At 39.5% G+C, this 20,209-nt stretch overlaps 1 protein-coding gene across 1 annotated transcript in view; it reads left to right on the top strand.

Annotated features, from left to right (window-relative positions):
• FGD6 (FYVE, RhoGEF and PH domain containing 6) overlaps nucleotides 1–20,209 on the top strand; it is a gene marked incomplete at its 5' end in the record, with an annotated part of 74,463 nt that overhangs the window by 39,642 nt on the left and 14,612 nt on the right. Inside the window, 9 exons of the mRNA XM_082492500.1 lie at nucleotides 1,732–1,883; nucleotides 2,713–2,869; nucleotides 4,104–4,191; nucleotides 9,914–9,964; nucleotides 12,926–12,984; nucleotides 13,119–13,190; nucleotides 13,691–13,759; nucleotides 15,389–15,472; nucleotides 16,638–16,717. Coding sequence (XP_082348626.1) covers nucleotides 1,732–1,883; nucleotides 2,713–2,869; nucleotides 4,104–4,191; nucleotides 9,914–9,964; nucleotides 12,926–12,984; nucleotides 13,119–13,190; nucleotides 13,691–13,759; nucleotides 15,389–15,472; nucleotides 16,638–16,717 — 812 coding nt within the window. The remainder of the gene's footprint in view (nucleotides 1–1,731; nucleotides 1,884–2,712; nucleotides 2,870–4,103; nucleotides 4,192–9,913; nucleotides 9,965–12,925; nucleotides 12,985–13,118; nucleotides 13,191–13,690; nucleotides 13,760–15,388; nucleotides 15,473–16,637; nucleotides 16,718–20,209) is intronic.

Raw genomic sequence — 20,209 nt, 5'->3', positions numbered from 1 at the left:
ACTGGGGGGGGGTGGGGGTAGAATACTATCATAATATGATGATGCATTTTGCATGAAGCTCTCCAGAATGCCTCATTTGAGCTTTTGCCATTGTAATTTCATGTATCATTTCAGTGTTAAGCAATGCCCTAGGGTCAGGAAAACCCATAAGATGCAGCTGGTAGTTAACCTATGTGTCACTAGTCTGCAGAGAGGATGTAAAACAGAACATTTCCATATGAATAACGCCATCTGTTTTTTAACTCCCTTGCATTTAGTTCTCAGCCTTCCCCCATCACAGTCATCGCCCTGTATCTCCTTTCAGTTTCTTGTCATAACTCTGCCCAGTCACAGCCTTGGTGACCCAGAGGGTCACAAAGCAAGAAAGTGTGTCTGGAGCTCACGCTGCCCAGAGGTGATGTAATGAGGAGAGAGGGCAGGGGAAAGTTGAGACTTAGGTTTGAGAGACCCTAAATAGTGCCAGATGCTGGACCGATGAGATAGCTAGTAAGACCTGTGGTAGTAGACCTGAAAAGGGGGGAAAAAGGGGGCTTAATTTTTCTTTTCTTCCCCCCCTCTCCACCTGAGAACACGACAGATTTTCAAAGGTGGGTGCAGACCCCATGCATGTTTAAAATATAACTCGTCACTGTACTTAGGAACACATTGTTTAGTCACTGTTTTCAAGCCACCTATAGATTGCGCACGCAGACCACAAACTTAAAAAGAGTTATTATGGATTGTCTTTTTTCTACTCTTGCCCAAATTCAAGTGAGAGACGATAATACAGCACACCATCTAATTTGAATTTTCTTTTTTGTCAGTTTAGGCAGTGTTTGTTTTTCAAGTGAAATGCTAAATTGCTAACCTTTTCTGAATATTGTGTTTGCATGTTATTAACGGAAATACCTCACCTAATGGATCCTGATTTTCATTAGGGATACAATCTTGGCCATACTGACTTTTGTGGGGCCAAGATTTTAATTCTGAATAGTTTAATGAGGACCAGTAAGCCTCACCTCTGTACTATTGGGAGCTGGTCATAGCATAAAAATGCTACAAGAAGATCCTTCAAGTGTAGGTGGGGTTTTCCTCCTGCCTGTAAATGTTTTGAAGGTACCAGTGTTGTTTTTTTTGAACATTATTGTTAACATTTGGAATCCCATGGTCCCTGTGTGTTGTTACAATATATTTTTGTTAATGTTAATTTTCCTGTATATAGGAGAGCTGCTACATATAGTAACTTTGTAACACTCCATTTTAATCCAAAAGGCTTCTGAAAGGGCATTTTTAGATGACTTATGAAAATTGGTATGGTTTTAAAGTAAGATACCATGACTGTATTAGCTGATATAACAAATTTTACTTTTTTACCCAAATTTTAGCAACAAGATACTCGAGGCTACCAGTACGTTTGCAGTTAGAAGCTGTTTCTCCCCTGATAGTTTCCTTGTATGAAGTACCAGCACGTTTCTTTAAGGGCATGTTATAAAAAAAAATCAGCAACTCCTATAGTATGCATACAGGAGCAAGAAAGTAAAGCTCCAGCATCAAACCAAAGGGATTAAGGCAGTCCCAGGGGAGTAAGTTGAAGCTGCAGAAAAACATAACCCAGATGGTACCCGCCTTGCCTTCGGTAATAGGGAACAGCGCCTGGAACGTCTGCAGAGAGAACACCGTTGTCTGTGTTGGTGTTTTGAAGGCTGTTCGCTCATGGGAAGGGGGGTTTCTGTCCTCTTTGTACTCCGGCAGGATTTCCGGGACGCTGTGGCACATGCCTCTAGGCAGCTTGGAAAGCCAGTGATTGAGGACAGAATCCTGAATCAGATCCTGTACTACCTACCTCAGCTGTATGAACTCAACCGGGACCTCCTGAGGGAACTGGAAGAGCGATTATCTCACTGGTGACTATCAATAAAGGGATACCACTCCTTTGATGTTGTTGAAATTTATCTGTGGGGCTTATGTGACTCCATGTGACCATGGTTCAACTCTTGTTTGTGTTTCACGTGCCTTCTTAAATGACAGAATTGACTTTGAAAATACAGGAGATAATTTTCCGTTTTAGATGTACTTTTTGCCATATAGATGTACCCACAAAGGTCCAGAAGGCATGTCAATACATGTTTTTAGCAATCCCACTTTTTTATTTAAAATTGCATTTTTAATTGAAAGTTCTGGTCCCTGCATGGGCATGATAAAATAAAACTGGTTTCATTAGAGGAAAAGGAAGCTGTCCTGAAGACTGGTTTGCATTTTAAAGGTAGTTGAGATCTACCAGACGCAGAGCTGATTGACAGCCACAACCCCATTGAAGTCCATTCTCAGTTACACTGGTGGGTGGATCTAAATCAGCTATATGAAGCCTACTGACAAAGGCACTGAGTTGGGTAAAGACTGTAATCCCATGTTTGCTGTTAAGGGATGGAGACTGCATCTTGAAGTTTGAAGAGCAGTGTCCTCAGAAATCCAGCTTGTACTAAAGTGTTCAAACTGTTCAAGACCATTTTAAACAGACTGTGTATTAAGCGGTTTTCATCTAACACTAAACTGGTGTGTGGTAAGGTTTTTCAGAGTAGCTACTGAGATGGATGCCTATCTGCTGAACTGTAACCTTTTTGTTCAGAACATGAACTAGCACATCTTACTGTGAAAAAGATGGATGCTTTCCTTTAGGGTTAAGATGTAGGCTCTTTTTTAGCTCTTTCTAATTGCTCTGTTTTTTGTTTCTAGGCTCGAACATCAAAGAATTGCTGATATATTTGTTAAAAAGGGTCCCTACTTAAAGATGTATTCAACTTACATCAAAGAATTTGATAAAAATGTTGCACTATTAGATGAACAGTGTAAGAAGAATGCAGGTTTTGCTTCAGTAGTCAAAGACTTCGAGGTACTGTAGTCTTCTTGTTTTGTGGCTTTTCAGCAGTTGTGATCCTCCATAAGGCATTAGAGACTATCCTCCAATTTGTTTGGGTTTTCTTTTTTCCTTTTTTTTTCTTGCAGTCTTGGCTTAAGACTTAGTAGGGTGGAAGTGGAAAGAAGTAAATTCAGATTTTGTGAAGTAACTAGTGATTTTTGGCTACCACTGTGAGATGTGATAAAGGACCTTGATTTTCAGAAAATGCAGCACTTGCTACAAATTATATCAGAGACACATTAACAAAGTCTCTAGCTGCTTTTTTTTAGTTTTGTCTCCTTATCGTACTATGTACTGATTAACTGTCCTATTTTAACCAGGTTGATTTTTTTACCACATCATAGGGTGGTAGCTTACTCATGGGAAGGTTGTTTCATTTCAGTTGGAAACATAAAAAAAGTGAATTTTCTTATCTGCATATTTCTAGAAGTTTCAAACCCAACGCGTGCAGCAGCAATCAGATGAAAGCTGATTCATGTCCCTAAGAGCATTGCCAGATTTTTACATAACTCCCTTAAAAGAAATCAGAGAAGAGGTGCAAGCTCCCTAAGCACATGATCCACACAAACTGTGAATTTACCTTCTATTATGTGGGCTTCCCCTTGGGTGATCCCTGCTCTGTTTGCTTGCGAGTGGGCAGAAAGGCTACTTAGGGTGGGCAAAGTAAGAGCTTGAGGTAGTCAGCAAAGACAAGAAGAAGATGAGGCCTTTTTAAGGACTTGGTGTTTCAGATGCACGTTATTTTGAATGCAAACTCAATATAACTAACGTTTTTGAAGCACGGGTCCTTTTACTCTTCATTAATTAAAAATACTTCAGTGAATGCTGCCATCTTCTCTGCCTTTCTGCCTGATGGACACTGACAGGGATTACAAAGGAGCGAGTTGCCCTTGTTACTGGTGTTTCCTCTATTTCTGGGAAGCTTCACCTCTCTTCCTCATAAGTACCCGTTTTGAATCTACAGAGAGTATGGCTGCTTACTGATGCCTTTTAACTCATGATTAATTTTGCATTCAGTATTCTACACAGGGAAGAACACTTGCTCTTTGGCGCAGTGTTTAATACTATGGTAGTCACACCTTTTAAAGATAAAGCTTATCCGATGTAATTGGTAGTTGTTTGTAGGTATGATTTTATTTTATTTTATTTGTTTTCTGGAACCTTTGACTACCACAGAATCGTTACTTATTTTGGGTGTTTCTTTCAGATGAGCCCCCGCTGTGCTAGTCTGGCCCTCAAGCACTATCTGCTCAAGCCAGTTCAGAGGATTCCCCAATACAGGCTGCTGTTGACAGGTACAGTCGAGCTCTTTTGCAGGCTTAAGAAGCCAGTCTTCACATGTCCCAGGAAACTGTTTTTCGGGTGGTTGTATCCATCTGTGAAGCGTCTTTATCTGGCTTCAGATATGTGAAGCTTTTTTAAAAAAAACGTGGCTTGGGTTTAGAGGCTTTCTTTGTTCATATTGATTGCAATAAGATACACAACCGAGGTGCTGATGTTCCGAATGCTGTGGTGTGTTCTCTGATGGTATATTCAGCAGTACTGGGAAAACATGAAACCTGTGGTGGGTTTTGTTTGTTTCTGTGGTAATAGAAGCCCGTAATTTGCTTAGAAGGTTGGAATGCTCCTGTTGTTGTGCTGTGGGTTTTAGGGTTTTTTGGTGTGGGTTTGTTTTTGTTTGTTTGTTTGTTTGTTTGTTTTGGGTTTTTTTTTGTTTTATTTTTTTTAAAACAAAGGAAAAAGATAGTATGGAAAATTGGAGCTAGGAGAAGGAAGTGAAAGATGTCTCTGCAACTGAAAACTTCTGCAAGTAGCTTCTCCATTTCTCCCCCACCCCCCAGGTGTTTTGTCTGTAAAATCCATTTTCTTTTAAAGGCAAAACATATGTTTTTAATGTAGGGTACCAGTAAGTGTATAAGACTTGTTACAGAGGCATTGTAGGCTGTAGAGCCGTCTTGGGGCAAGGAAATCTGGGCTCTATACCCTGCTCTGGCACTGGCATGTTTGGGTGACCTTAAGCGAGTCATCTCCATGATGCTGTGCTTCCTTTTCTGTAAAAGGAGAGCGATGATAGAGGCTGCCTTTGTGAAGTATTTTGAGCTGTGTTTGTTGTAAGAGGGGGATGGCTCCTGTAAGGATTTGGAAATACTTAAGGCATTGTTTTTGAAAGCCATTGCTTCTTGATGAGCAATTTAAAAATAGCTTCTGTTTGTCTAGTAACTGCAAAATAAAATGCTCTGTGACCTTTTTTTTTTTTTGGCTCTGTAGCAGCTTGTTGGCATTTCCCCAGCAAGTACTTAGACTAGTGATGCTGTGGGAGATACAGGCTTAAGTGTTATACAGCAGTTACCAAGTTATTAACATTGACTGTTTTCATTTTAATCATCTCATTAAAGTCACAGGTGTTGAAAAAAGGGTGAAAAGCCCTTATTAAATGGAATACTTTGTAGGGGAAAATCTTAGTGACTCTTAATTGATGAAATCAAACCATAAAACAGCATTTGGGGAGTTGCCTTATTTTGAAAGAATACCGACTTAGGGCAAGCTATAGGCTTGTTATATGTTCCAAAATCAGCAGAGCTTTGGATAAGTTCAAAGGTTTTAATTAAAGACATTAAACAGAGGATCATGATGGAGTAAATGCCTTTGTCAACATATATAGCAAAGTGAGAGATGTCAGGGGTGAATAGCACTGAAACAAAACTCGGATGTTAAAGGGGAATTCCCTGTGACCATTAACTGTCATTGTGGCTGGGACAGGCTGTTTTAGACCTGAAATAACTCATTCTGTGGCGATGGGGGTTGTTATGGGTTTCCCTAGTCTGTGGACCTTACTGTGGCTGCCCAGCTTTAAATACACCTGCAAATGCGAATGCTATTGACAGGGGTGGGATTGCAATGCTGGCTGATGATTTCGAAAAGTAATTTTCTCTTGTTCTATGCAAGCAATAAAAGAGGTCAGACTGAGAATTTAAGTATGTTGGGGCTGGGGAGGGGTGTTATTTGGGATCGGTTTCATTTTCAGTCTGTCCAATCTATCATGCTTTTCTGTTTTCCTTGAGATTCTCCCTCTTCTGTATCTTTGTGGATGACCTGTCCACTCTGTGGCCTTCCAGCAGCTCCGTGCGATATTGAGCGATATCTCTATAGAAACTGGTGCTGCAAAACCTTTGGAAGACACACAAAATATTTGTATCTATGGTTGCAGTGGGTGAGATGGAGTGATGCAGCAGTGGCCCAGGCCGAGGACTGGGGAGATCTGTGGGCAAGGGAGGAGGGGGCAGCGGTTAAGAGCAAGGGAGCGAACATAATCCAGGAAACGAAGCTGCCAGGCCTGAGTCAGCAGGGATTTCTTCCTATTTAGATGTTCTGTGTCAGTGGGACAGCTTTGTACTGGTAGCCTGCTGCTGCACGGTCACATCACAAGATTGTGGCTGTGCTTTGAAGTGGAGTTACTTTCCCGCTAACAAAAGCGGGAGCAGGTGGACTCGTAAATCAGCCAAGGAGAGGCGCAGCTCAGCTGTGTTTCCGTTTAATTATACAGCTTCTCCAGTCCAGCAACAGAACTCCCACTTCTCCATGTGCTGGCCTCAAGCTTATACAGCAAATATTAGATGGGGTTTTGGGGAGGTTAATTAGAGGCCTCGTCATTTCTAATAGAAAGAAGCAAAGGAGAGGTAGTTCTCTCCTCCCCAAAACCTCTGATTTGAGTAGATGACTTGAGACTGTAAAGTATGAACAGGCTCTTTGTTGTCAAAGGATAAGCCTCTCTCCTCTTTTTCTCAACATAAGGTTTGCACAGAGAGAGTCTTTTTATTATCCTTAGCTTGGATATAGTGAGGGGAGGCTGAGGGGGATGACAAATAAGCCTTCAAGCACGCTGCTCCTTTGCAGGTCAGAAGCAGAGCTGTCAGGCTTGAGGCCAATTACTTGTTGGGGGACAATTGCTTTGAGTTTAGCTTAATTAAATTAGACAACCTGAGACAAAAAGCAGTTAATGAAGCAGAAGAGAATTTTTAGCAGGGGAAGAAGTGATAGTCGCTGCCCCCCAGCAAGAAGAAAGAGAGAGTTGCAGGCTGCTGTCAGGTAGAAGAAGGGCATAAGGAAATTTTGTTTGTCACAGTACTTGCCTGCTTTTCTGTTGATTTTTGTTGGGTTTGGGGGTATCCAGCAGAGTTATGAATTTCAGTCTGCCTTTTGGAAGGTATGTTTAAGGTCTTCCTAGTCTGAACAACTAAAGTATATTTCAAAAGGGAAAAATTTTGGCAAAGACAGCAGATACCATTCCACCTTAATATTTGACTTCTGTATTTATTTTATCTAGGAATATTTTTGCTAAATTTTTACTGTAATGTTATTCATGTCTGTGAAATCCTCTTGTCTGCATAGCTTAAGCCAGTACCCCCAGAAAGTTGTTGCAAGCACAGAATTTCCAGTGTGTATTCAGAGAGGAGACTAAAAATATCTGTCCTGATGCTTCTCTGAAGCTGAGTTATAGCTATGAACTGAGGTCCACTTACCTACATAGAGACTATTAAGATGAAAATTATGTAAGTGTTAATCACTTTCAGGATTTTACAGTCACAGGTTTTATTGGCTGCTTCAGTCTTGTCATGGAAAAGCTGCCTTCCTTTTTAAATACAGAATTTTCAATGAATGCAGTTGTGTTTAAATTCTCTGTTTCCTTCCTCTATCCATTGATGCATATATTAATCATATATTAAAATACTAGAATATACCCATCAAAAATGTTTGAGTGATGCAAAATGTTGTTGTTTTGGGGAACGTGTCATAAAGCATGAATATACCAAGAAACAATTTTTTTTTTCCCATGTTGGATCTCTGGATTTACGTTTCCAGTGCAATTACTTTGGATATTATTATATTATGTACTAGGGACAGTTTCTTAGAGTGCCAGCAGTACTTTTGCAGACGAGTACATTACACCCCCCTCACCTCTTGTTCCTAGCCCGTAGAGGTGTGTGTGTGGTTGGCAGCTTTAAGAGGCTGATATTTCTGTACAAGCTGTAAGGATTCGTTCTTTATACTTGGACGTTCTCACTGGAGTCTGTTGTGGTGGCGATGATGAAGATCAAGCTGCAGATGTAAACCTGTAGCTTGTTTGCTTTGTGGTGGAGTCCCACGACTGCTCTGCCTGGGCAGTATGGCACAGCTCCTACTTGAGAGAGTACCCGTTGGCAGGCAGGGCAGGAGAGGGCAGATGGTGTTGTATGTGTGACAGGTTCCTCCAGGTTAAAGCAAGTTTAAAACAATGTGAACTCTTCTCAATTCCTTTCAAAATACCTCCTGTTGACTCCCCCCCCCCCAGCTTCTTAACAGCATAACCCAAGGTAAAGTCCCCCCCGTCCCCCGTCCCCCCCCCCCCCCCAGCTTCTTAACAGCATAACCCAAGGTAAAGCAAGATGAACTTTGTTTTTAATGGAATATGTATCCACCTAAACATTACACTGCCTGGTAACTGCTATAGCACAAGATCTTGAGGGACGTGAAGGATGCAATATTTATGGAGTGTAGGTGGAGAGGTTTTGGTGCCATGTCAGACTTGTCTTAAAAGATCATACGTTGACCAATGCCTGATAACCATCAGACAAAAATTTGAGGAGAGCAAAAAGCTGTGGGTGTTCCTGTGGCCCAGCCAGACCTACCAGCGCTCCCTCCCTGCTTCCCTGCAGGAGACCCCAGCCAGTTCCTCTTCCTTCACCCCAACCTGCTCTTCATGCTTCTCTCTGGGGACCCTCCCTTAGATCTTTGCCAAAAAATAAAATTTCAATGCCAAATACTTCTCTTCCTGCAGTTTTGTTTTTCTCAAAGCTTTCATTAACTGTGACAAGATTTCTCACTCTTTGTAGCATTTCTGCTGCAGAAACATGTTTCATAATTCCCTTTTATTTTTGCATAAGGAAAAGATTACAATACACTGAGTGGTCTCTGAGGGGCATGTATGAAGCAAGACATCTTATGAAGGCAGGAACAATTGGCTCCTGATTCTCCTTGAGTAAAAGGATGAATTTGGGTAGGGCAAGCATATGGGAGTTGAATTATTTCACTCCTACATGAAACTTGTACAACTGCAAAGCTAAAATTGAACACTTGCTAGATCACGTATAATTAGTTTTCAGGAGATCTGCCAGGATCTTAATACCTCATTTAAAAGGTAGTTATAAATAAGTATTTGTTGATATTATCCATCTAGCATCTATATTTCTTTGAAAGTTTGTGATTTGGTTTCTTTCAATTTTAAGCAGTTCAAAACTGTGGGTTGTGGAGAGTAGATGGTTGACTTTTTACTGAGGATATATATTAATCTTTGACAGGATATTGTACTTTTTGGTGAACTAGATGCTAGACCAGGGAATGGAAACTCGAGGGGGGTGTTTTCTTGTATAGTCATACATTTGGAGTTAATTTTAGCTAAGTAAAATAGATTTTAAAACTACCAAGACTTTAATGGATTGAGGGTGCCATCTCGTGGTTGAGGAACTAAATTTATAATTGAAAACCAAAAGTGCCTATTTGAATATTGAGGGGGTATAATACTTTTATTGTTGAAAGATATTAATCATAATCCAACCTTCTGTAGTGGACCACTTTTTTCTTAGCTCCTTTACACAAGTTAGGTGATCAGGCAAATATCTATAACCTTCACATTTTTTTTGCATCAGCTTAAATGTAAATGATTGCAAGTATGCAGTTATTTTTCACTTGCTTGTTTTGTTCTGGAATAATACATGCAACATACCATTTGTCTTTGGAGAAGGCCACTGCTTCAATAACCTGCTCTTCTCTGAGCAAGGTAGTATGATATACTTTCATTGTGGAAATGCTAGTTTTCCTTATGTTATTCCTTTCACAGCTTTAAAAGATGAAATAGTAGATCTTTGTGGCATAGATCTGACTGAAAAGCAGATTTCCAGGAAAAAAGTTATTTTTACTACTTTCTGGTGCTGTTTATTTTTTTAACAAAGCTCTCTCTATGTTATTTTTTTCTTTATACAGATTATTTAAAGAATCTTCTAGAAGAATCTGCAGACTATAGGGATACTCAAGGTAAATGTCTCTTTAGATTAAAGAAATAACGTCTTACATACATGTGATAACGTTACTAAGTTTTAAATACATGCAAAATTCTAAGTCAGTAATAGAAATGTTTTCTATTTAGTTCTAAGTTTCTCAGAAGAGATACTGAAAGATTGCAAACTTGTATTTCAAAAATGTTGAGGTTACAGTGGTGTCGGCTCACACGTGATTTGAAACCAAGAGATAAGAATGAAGTTCCACGGGCAGCTTAAGCAGATATTTTGGGCACTGCTATTGAAAGAGACAGTCCTTGCATCTCTAGACCTTTCATGATAGGCAGTCTGGTCTACCAGCTGCTCTCCCCCAGCTATGAGCCTTTCTGGCCTCCTCCTCTCTCTTTGTGCCTGGACAAGTGTTGGTGTGGTGGGAGTGAACAAGATCAAGGAGCTGCTCTGTATTTAACCTGAGGAGTTCTCCAGTTTGGCTTGTCACATGTTGCACAAACACAAGTGACTTCCACAACTTTGCCTGCTTGCGGGGGGGAAAGGAGATAAGAGGAAATGAGAAGGAATGGTTGGTGATGGAAGAGGACAGGACTACATCTTTCACAGTAGTTTGGGATTAAGCTGGTTTAACTCAAGCATAGCAACGCAATGCACATTCAGACTGTTTCCTTCTTCCATGTGTGGGCCTCAGCAGTACTAAAAATGCTCCCTGTTCATGTTTCCATTTCATTGGTATGAGCCCCTGTCACTTATTTCAGTCTCTTTAGTGACATTTGTGCAAGCCTGTTATCTTTAGGAGGGTTGTGCAGATGTAGTTGATTGGTCTGCAATAAATGACTGCCTTCAATGCACCGAGAGAAGTCTGCTTTCTTCTAGCTTTGTCTGCTGATACAGTACCATACAATTTGAGTAAATATCTTTCTTAAGACGTTTAGACATATTTGTTTGACTATATTGAAAATATAAGCCAAACATATTTTAAGTGATGACTCTTTAAGAGATAGAAATGTTTGTCTTGCACTTCTTATGATTGTGAACAAAGTAATGCTTGCAGTGCACATTAAATAATTGACCCCTTGAAAAGTAACTTAAATATATTTTTACTTTACATTTCTTGTGATTTCTCCAGTTTCTGTTTTTTGTAGTTGTACTTTCTACAGTATTTTTCTCTCCCTTCATACATCAAAGATAAAAGCAGAAGTTTAGTTGTAACAGTAACAGTGTTAATTTTATTCATTTGACATGTTTGATAATCTATCTTTGAAACTGGGTAAGAAAAGAAAATCTAATCTTTACTTGCCACAATCTTTCTTGTGATATTTAAGCTTAACTTAGTTCTGACTTTGCTTAGTTGTTTAATTTCATCGCCAAGGCGGGTGTGTGTGTGTGTGGAGGCTTTGTGTGTGTGTTATGGACTTTGACCCTATAGATTATTTTACGCTATTGTTTAGATTTGTTTAGTCTTGGCTGTATAAGAAGCCCTGAGATCCTAGAACTTTATCTTCAATAACTAGCAAATTTTGTCTAACATTCTTCAATCTTTTTTGAAGTCTATGAGTAAAATTTTTAGTTTTTAATAGATATAATAACTGGTAGATGAAGGAAAGTAAAACAAAAAAAATCAGGTACTCATTCCTAACTTTGTGACTTGAGCTAAATTTCCCTTCATTTTCTTTCAAGCAGTTGGGAGCTGGGGAGTGTTTTGGCTGGAGCAGCTCCAACGTTTCCTAGTAGGAGACCACCAGCTATTTTTCAGCAGGCTCGGTTGACATCATGACATCTATATCTAAACTTAAATTCTGATCAAATGCTTGATATGCGCTATGCCTTTTAACTGTTTGACTCCTGTGCTTCATGAAAATCTTGAACAAAAAATTCTCTTTAGATTGATTTAGGAGGAGCTTTTTGTTCACACCTCAGTTTAGTTTCTTATATGGCTTCATGACCTTCTGAATCTTTCAGTTCAGAAAGCTCTATCTTTTAACATGCTTTCTTTCTGAATATGAGTTCAACTATAAGGGAAATATATACATTCTACAGTACTATAATGATTATCTGGAAAAAAACCCCAAGGCTTTGGTTTTGCCTGGTTTGGTAGGCTTCTCTGTGGACTTTTAAGCAAATGTAGTTCCTTTATTTGAAGTGCCTGGCTGCACTTCAGTTGCTCAGAAGGTGCTAAATGCTTTAGAAACTATATTTTATCAGAGCAGTTGTTCTAGCTTTCAATTAAATTAGTCTCTTTTTTTTCCTACTTAAGTAAATTACAGGTTTTTGGATAAGATCCTTGCATGGGTTCTGTCTCATTCACTCACTGCTCAGTAATTTACATAATCCTTTTATGCAATCCCTTTTTTCCAGTTACATCTTAGTATATATTGCAGTCGAGTTGCTAGTTATTAGAATATCAGTATTTAATAAAATCCCTCGTCTTTGGTAACTCTTCTCTTTCAGAGATTTTTTTTATCCTGGTATTAAAAGTTTGAAATTTAGAAATTTTAACTTTATACGGTTATCTTGAGATGCAGCAAAACTAAAGGCAGAAGAAAGAAATTGCAAAGATTTGGGTAATTTTTCTAGGTAGTCTTCCGTGACTGGCACTGGAGGCAGTTGTGTAAAATAGAAAAAACTTAATCTCTACATTGTCTCAGTCAAAATGTTTTTAACTTTTCTGGTGTAAGTAGAGACATTGAAATCAAAGCAATTCTTTGTGTGAGAAACTACAATTTAATTTTGCTTGTGGACTGTTTTGATTAGCTGTAAGAAATGATTGGCACTGTTGGTTGGAGCAATGACTTGCTAGGGCACACCTATTAAATCGTGATCCAAAGACTCTGGGATCTATGGGAAGCGCTCCTGAATGCAGTGAGTGTATAATCAGGTCTGTGAATCTTGGCATGACGTGGAAGGGCAATAATGTACCTGTGCTTTACATAATACCAATGCTAACTAGTCTGTATAACCAAAGCATAATTTCTTCATCCTTCAGATGCTCTAGCTGTTGTCATAGAAGTTGCAAACCATGCCAATGACATCATGAAGCAAGGAGTGAGTATTTTGACTTACGAAGTTGGTTGAGTAAAGCTTTTTCTGTCTTTTGTTTGTTTGTTTGTTTGTTTTTTAAAAAAAAAAGGTTATGGATGCAGGGGCAATTACTTACCTCTTGCTTTTTCTCCCTGTAGGATAACTTTCAGAAACTCATGCAGATTCAGTACAGTTTAAATGGACACCATGAGATTGTACAACCGGGAAGGGTAGGTCCTCCAGATGGCATTCAGCAGATTGCAGTAAAAGTGCAAGCATAGACGATATGCGGGCGACTGATGATGGCATATACTGAGAAGAAAAATGGTCCATCGCTTAATTATTTGGTTCTAACAGTCAAATGAATACTGCCTCTCCGTATGTGTGGGGTTTTATCAGACATTTATCTGATGAAAACTTAAAATTTTTAGAATATGATTCTTTGCCAGATCTTGCAGGCAGATTTATTTTTTTTCTCCCTCAAGCCTAACCTTGTATTTGTCATGGTTTCAAGTGCAGCATGGAAAATTGTAATGTAGCCATTCACACTCACTTTTAGAGAAAACTAAGGATGAGCAGCCTTTCTCAGAAAGGGAACCTTGAATGCCCAAACTTCTGCAGCGCTTCAAGTGTAGTAGTAATAATAATAACGATGATGAAAAAATCAGCTCCTTTGTATGGCTTGTGCCCTGAAAAGCTAGGTATTGTATTGCTTGTTTTAATTTGCTAGGTCTTTCTGAAAGAGGGAACACTGATGAAGCTGTCCCGGAAGGTCATGCAGCCACGAATGTTTTTTCTGGTAAGACGCTGTGTAACTTGCTGTGTGCCGAACACTCATGTAATTTTTAAGTGGTTGAAACATTCCACCGCAAGCATAAGTGTAACTAATAACTTCAGGTAGTGGAAAAAATGACCAGTTGTTGCTGTTCTACTTGCTCAGCTCTAGTTTAGAGAGATCATCTGTTGCATATGCACTAATTTTAATAGAAAACTATTTTGCACTAAAACATCCTGTTTTGAACAATGCTCATTTAAAATTTGAGTGCTTTTCTGAGAAGACGTTATCTGTAGTAGTGAAAAAAAATTAAAACAGTTAACTTCATCCCACTTAGCTGCACCAGATCTTAAAACCTAGAACTTCACGGCTGCTCTTGCACCCTTCGCGCCCTCCCTCCTCCACTCCTTGCCCTGCACAAGCCCTCCCGCATCCTGAGCAGAGCACTTGGCTGGAAATTAAGTGCTGGGTTCTCTTCCTGTCTCTGCTACTGTTTTGTTTTGAAACTTCTGTGCATCTCTGAAGTTTCTGTTTCCACTTGAACGTTTTGTTTATATCTTCTATTTAGACAGTAAAGCAACTGTTGCCCAGTGTAATTTGTGGCATTATTTGTCTATAGTCCTGGCTGAAATCTGTCTTTTAGTTACTGTAGTATGAATAAATATTTCCCTCTGTATGTATTCTAAGCTTGCAAGTGCCTGTTGTATGCTCTGGAGTTGACTTTGTAGCACATAAAGCACTAAGATAACAGCAAATGATATCAGTTAAGGTAATAATGTGAAAAAAATGGTGCTATCTCAAGCTGGACTTCCCAAATTAGATGTTGCTAATTTTAGTGTCTCTAGCTCAGATTTTCTTCATTTTGCTTTTTTGGGACAGTGGTTTGGCTTTTTTTCTTTTTAGATATAAAAGGTACAGGTTAGCATTTACACCTTTAGACACTTAAGCAGTGATTTTTCCATTGATCATGTTGTGAAGATATAGTAAGGCTCACGAACCATTTGGTTATTTTGCAAAGAACCACATAGCAAAAACTTACGAGACTTTAGTTTTCTGGTCTGTGTTTATGTGCGGTAAATGAAATTTGGATCCATGTGTTGAACAACACAGAAAAGAAAAAAAACAGCTATTCAGTAAGTGCACTGAATGATGCCAATTCTGGTAGAACAGGAAATAAACAGTAGATGCATGTATAAACTGGTAAAATTCGCATGTACACATTGACAAGTTTGTCCTTATAATCATAAATTGCTAATCTTAATTCTGCTGTCTCCGAGTTTCTGGAATATTTTGCTTTGTTTGAATGGTTAATTCTAATATCCTTTTAAAGTGGTTTGTTATACAATATAGCTGTGTACACGAGAAATGTTTTTGTCCTTTTTGACAGCCTGTTCTTTGACATCCGTGCACTGTTTACTCATGTGCCAAATGTATATTTACACAAGGAGGATATAAATAGACACCTATTGTTATCTAAATTCATACATGAAAATGTTTCTTGGGTCTTAAGTGGAATAATAGGAAGCAGAAGATGCCTTTCTGGACAGTTGATCTCAGTGCTGTATGAGTTCTGTACTTCCACTAAAATGCATCTGAAATTATCCGCCTCTAAACAGTCATTAGTCATTGAAAAGCATTGCTTCTATATTACAGTTCAATGATGCCTTGTTGTACACTACTCCAGTTCAGTCAGGGATGTATAAACTCAACAACATGCTGTCGTTGGCTGGAATGAAGGTGAGTCACTTGTTAAAAGGAGTCTTTCTCCAAATCTATTTAGATGCAGGCTTTCAAATTTTCAGAGTGCCACTATGTTTATCATTGGAAATAGATATTAAAGATGCTTATGTTACAGAGGTATCCTACAGGCTTGACTTTTCTTGCATAATATGTCAGTTTGCTTCCTAGGTTTCCCTAAAAGTCTCTGTTGCCACAGGATCATCTCACCTGCATTTCATCCAGTGTTGGCCTACTCTGAAATAGTCTGCCTACTTATTTTTTTCTATTGTATTTTGTTTAGCCTGCCTCACTACTTCTGCCTTGTAGCTGCTTTTTATTGCCCACACCCAGAGATTAGGCATCTCTGCCTGATAAGGTTCTGGTGGATCAAATCTCCGTGGTTTATAGAGATCTGCTAACTGTGAGGGAGAATACGGCTTTTGTTTTTCTGACCCTTTGTGAAAAGCATCCAAGTTAAGCCCTGAGCCCCTCTGGGTAGCGATAAGGGACGTGCACGCCATATATTGACGTGGTGTCTGACATGACAGTTAGTGGGAACAACAAACCGTTGCCTCAGGAATCAAGTAGCTTGTCTCTGGTCCTGTCAGAGGAAAGCACCAAGTCCAGCTGCAGTGCAGATCTGGCGCCCAGGTCCAAGCTTTCACAGGCAGAGCTGCAAAATCTCTTCTGCCAGCAGATGTCTCGTGGTGGCTCAAAACCACTCTTAAGTTTCAAAGCTCCTTGTGTTTGAAACTTGGTAGCTCAGAAGGATCAGGAGGGTGATCCTGCCCTTGGGGCTATGGGGCAGATGCCCACTCTGGGGTAAACCGGTGGGGCTACATCTTGTACTGCAGCAACACAGTGCCTTTTTTTGCCCAATTGCAAGCGGCTCTTGGAGAGCAACGGGCCTGGGCGTGTTGAAGCGCAGCAGGAGGTGTCTGACAGCTCTTCAGCTTCATTCCCCTGTGTGTCTCAAGTGTTTGTGAAATAAAAATGGTGGGCTGCACATAATCTTGGTGTAGCTGGGCCCTCTGGACTGGTGTACAATCTCCTACTTTTGAGATTTTTCTTTCCAAGGTACCCCTTCTGCAATAAAAATGTAATATTTTTCAGTAAGTAAAACTAAAGCAACTATAAAAATACCATTTCAGTTTCAATGTAAAATTTTCTCTCTTGACTGAAGGTTAAAAAGCCAACCCAGGAAGCATATCAGAATGAACTGAACATTGAAAGTGTAGAGAGATCCTTCATTCTTTCAGCAAGGTAAGTCTTACAAATGAATAATGATTTAAAACCCATGTGATTTCAAACAGGCCACTTAAGCTTTTTATAGCTTATTTTGCACTTATGTAACGAAAAGTTACCCCTGGCTAGAGTAGTTACAGAATAGAAGGAACAACAGATGGGTGTCTGGAAATAAAGTAGGCTTTGTTCTAATTTACTTTTGTTCACATTCAAAATCTGATTTTGAAAATTTAAGTTTATTTTTAAATGGGCCAGCAGAAAGGAAACCTGGTCACATGTAATAAGTTTCACAGATACCAAATGAATTGGTAGTCTCTAATACAGTTCACCCTGACTTGTAAGTAAGACTGCCCATTGTGAAGCAATGGATAGAAGCGCAAAGGCTATAGTAAATGTGGCTGGTATTTGAGCAGTTTGGGCTTAAGGCTGCAGCTGGGAAGGGATTCTGCTGTCGTCAAGACAGTAAACTTAATCAGAGTGAATAAAACTTGAGCTTTGTTCTTTCTTTTCAGCTTAGCTATATCATCAGCAACTTTAAGTAAATTGAAATATTATCCTCTCACTGCCTTTCCTTGAGAGGAACAAGAATTAAAATTGTTTCATTTCAGTTAATTTTAGGCTTTACTTTTCAGTATTTTTTTCTTCTTCCGAAGTTACTGGTATGTTCTGTCAGTGCATTAACAGGATATGAAGCATGACAATAAATTTTGTTATTATTGTTGGTAACTGATATAAATTGGGAGAAGTCATCCTGGTCTTCTAGCTAAAATAACAGTGTAATTGAAACAAGAAAATGGATCTCAGTGAACCTGAAATTATGGAAATGGCAGCAATTACTGGAATGGTGCTTGTCTTTACCAGAAAACCAAATTGTCCATGTAGCAGCAAAAGGATACGTGGCCACTAAACCAGAGCAGTTCTGGTCTGCCTTCGCCGAGATGCCTTTGGCAAAGACCTGGTTTTGTGGATTGTTGTTTTTACTGTGTTTGAGTTGGAGTTTTACGCGTTCTGACATTTGTGACAGCGCTGATACCAATGAAGAAAGACAGGTTTTCTCTTTTGTTTAGCAAAGCTGAGCAAGGGCAGACTGCTTCTTTTTATGTGACCTTGTAAATACCAACATGAGGATGTCTGCACAACGATAGCAGTATCTCTAGCTGAGGAGTAAACCAAGGTTAACCTTGTCAAAGGGGCCAAAGGAAGTAGCTCAATTGTCTGAGCAGTAGTTATTTATAACAACAGACTTGAAAGGAGTATTTTTTTCAACAAATGTAAATGTTTCTTATGGTTCTGTTGCACATTGGAAAAAAAGGTGCATTTCACAGTTTAGGGTATGATTCTGCTCCAGTATAATATGAGCAGGTCTGTGCTGCTGAGGTGCCCTGGTGACTGGCTGTGACAGATACATTAAGACATTTATGGGATTGCAATAGGCAATGTGGATTTATTGCTGCTTGGCTTGAAAAAGCATTTCACTTTTAATTCAGTCATTTTAAAAAACTGTAAGAAATCATTGGAACTTGTGAAAGATTATACTCTTTAAATACAATATATTTTCCACAAGTGTATTTTCCACAATGGATTTTCCACAAAGGAGGATAGACTTGTCTTTTTGAGGTACTGATTAAGTGGTAGATTAAAAGCAACCCCTGTGAAATACATGCCAGTCCATAGGGGAAAACCCCTATATATCATCAAATTGGGCAGAGTTTGTGACATGCTTTTGTCTTGACCTTGAAATTACTGGAATTACCCTCACATTATCAACTAAAGCTGCTCTGATTTGCTGTTTCTTTTTTAGTGTTGTTGACCGTGCATCTTTGAAGAGTGTTTGGCTCTGTTATTTTTATGCTTGCTGGAAGCTATGTGTGTGTGAGCCCAAAGTTACACAACAGTGACAGAGAGAGGTTGCATTTGCTTGGGATAAAGGATGTGCTGGGCGCCCCGGGTGTGAATGTGGATTTTCAGATTGTTGTCTGTCTATAAGCGAGGCCTGGGTCTGTTGTGGTGTAGGAGGGAAACAAGTGAAAAACTACCAGCAGTAGGTGCTTGCGTATACTTTTTCCAGTGAATTATACTGTTCTTAATGATAAATATCCTGGATGTGAAGAGAATCAGTATCTCGTCAATACAGACTATAGCTTCCCTTTGATTATACCTCATTCTAACAGCTTCCTGGCTCCTATGCGGTAAAAACCTCAATTACAAACCTGTTCAAATTAATCTTACGGACATTGGAGACAAATTTCACCTCTGTGCTTTTCCAAGTAATAAGCATTATGTGGAGTGCACACTGAAGAAGAGATTCTGAAATGATCCTGAAGGCAGAACTGAGGAGCGGAGCAATTAAGCTGTTGAAAAATTGCTAGTATTAAAAGGTTAATAATAGAAGTATAGAATAACGCCTAGACAAGAGTCTTTGTCACTTCAGGTTTAGTTTTACTGACTGCATTAGTATTCTGCGTTATCTAGTCTGGGTTGAGGTTTCAGTTTCCCTGGGATATCTGTAGGAACGTGTATTGTTTTACATGGTACAATGGAGCATTGTACTAGAAATCTCTTCATCAGAGAAACAAGTTAGCGCATCTGCACACTACAGCACTGTGCAGAAGTAAAGCTTTGGCCCTGAAAACAACAGTTGTGCCAGGCTGACGTGGTCTGAGGCCAGCTAGCCATGTCCCCCTCAATAAGGCTAGCGAAGGGCTATTCCAAGCAGATAAAGCTGCATCACCTCCCCTAAGGTAAGGATAGCTCATGCAAGACTAGCTCAGCTGGGAGAGGTGCCCTAAGGCTCTGATCCTGCAAACAAGAGGGGTATACTTCTGTGAGCCCTCCTGGGACCACCAAGCTGCTTACTCCATCAGGCAGCTGTGATGTGCGCCCCTAGCACACACATTTGCCAGTAATAACAATTGCTGGGGGTCTCTGTAGTCCATTTAAAGTTTTCTACTGTTTTGTTAAATCTTAAATAAATAATAATTAAAAAAAAAACAAAACAAAACACCACACCAACAAAAAAAACCACAAAGCCACAACACAACTAAGAAACGCCTGCAGTTTTAGTGAACAAGATGACTTTTGGAAGGATGCAGCAAATACTGGACCGTGGTAGGGCTGTGCAGCTGTGGGGGAGGACTGGCAGTGACAACGGAAGAAACACTGCCTATTTTGCTGCAGCAAACCATTACATCAATTCAGTTGTCAATGGCACCGCCTTTGCTCTTAAGTTCTGAAGGATTGTAAACAACCCAAAAGACTAGCACTAGGAAGCCTACCAAGTGCAAGCTCCCTAGTGAAATATTAGGGCGTAAGCCATGTAGCTCATTGTGCAAGCAGCCCGATAGGTAGCAGTCCCCCAGTGATGAGGCATGCTTAATCTCTAAAAACTGTGCCAACTTTTTAATTAATATAGTTTTAGGAACCTAATTAAATGTAACCAGATTTTGAAAAAGCCAAAGGAGTTGATTAGTTATAAATATTACAGAGCTAATGCAGAACAGTTGTTCTTAA

This window comes from Vanellus vanellus, assembly GCF_965231255.1.
Source record: "Vanellus vanellus genome assembly, chromosome: 1".
Classification (NCBI taxonomy): Eukaryota; Metazoa; Chordata; class Aves; order Charadriiformes; family Charadriidae; genus Vanellus; species Vanellus vanellus.
Note: the sequence above shows the minus strand (reverse complement) of the source record. Positions and strands in the feature narration are given on the sequence as shown.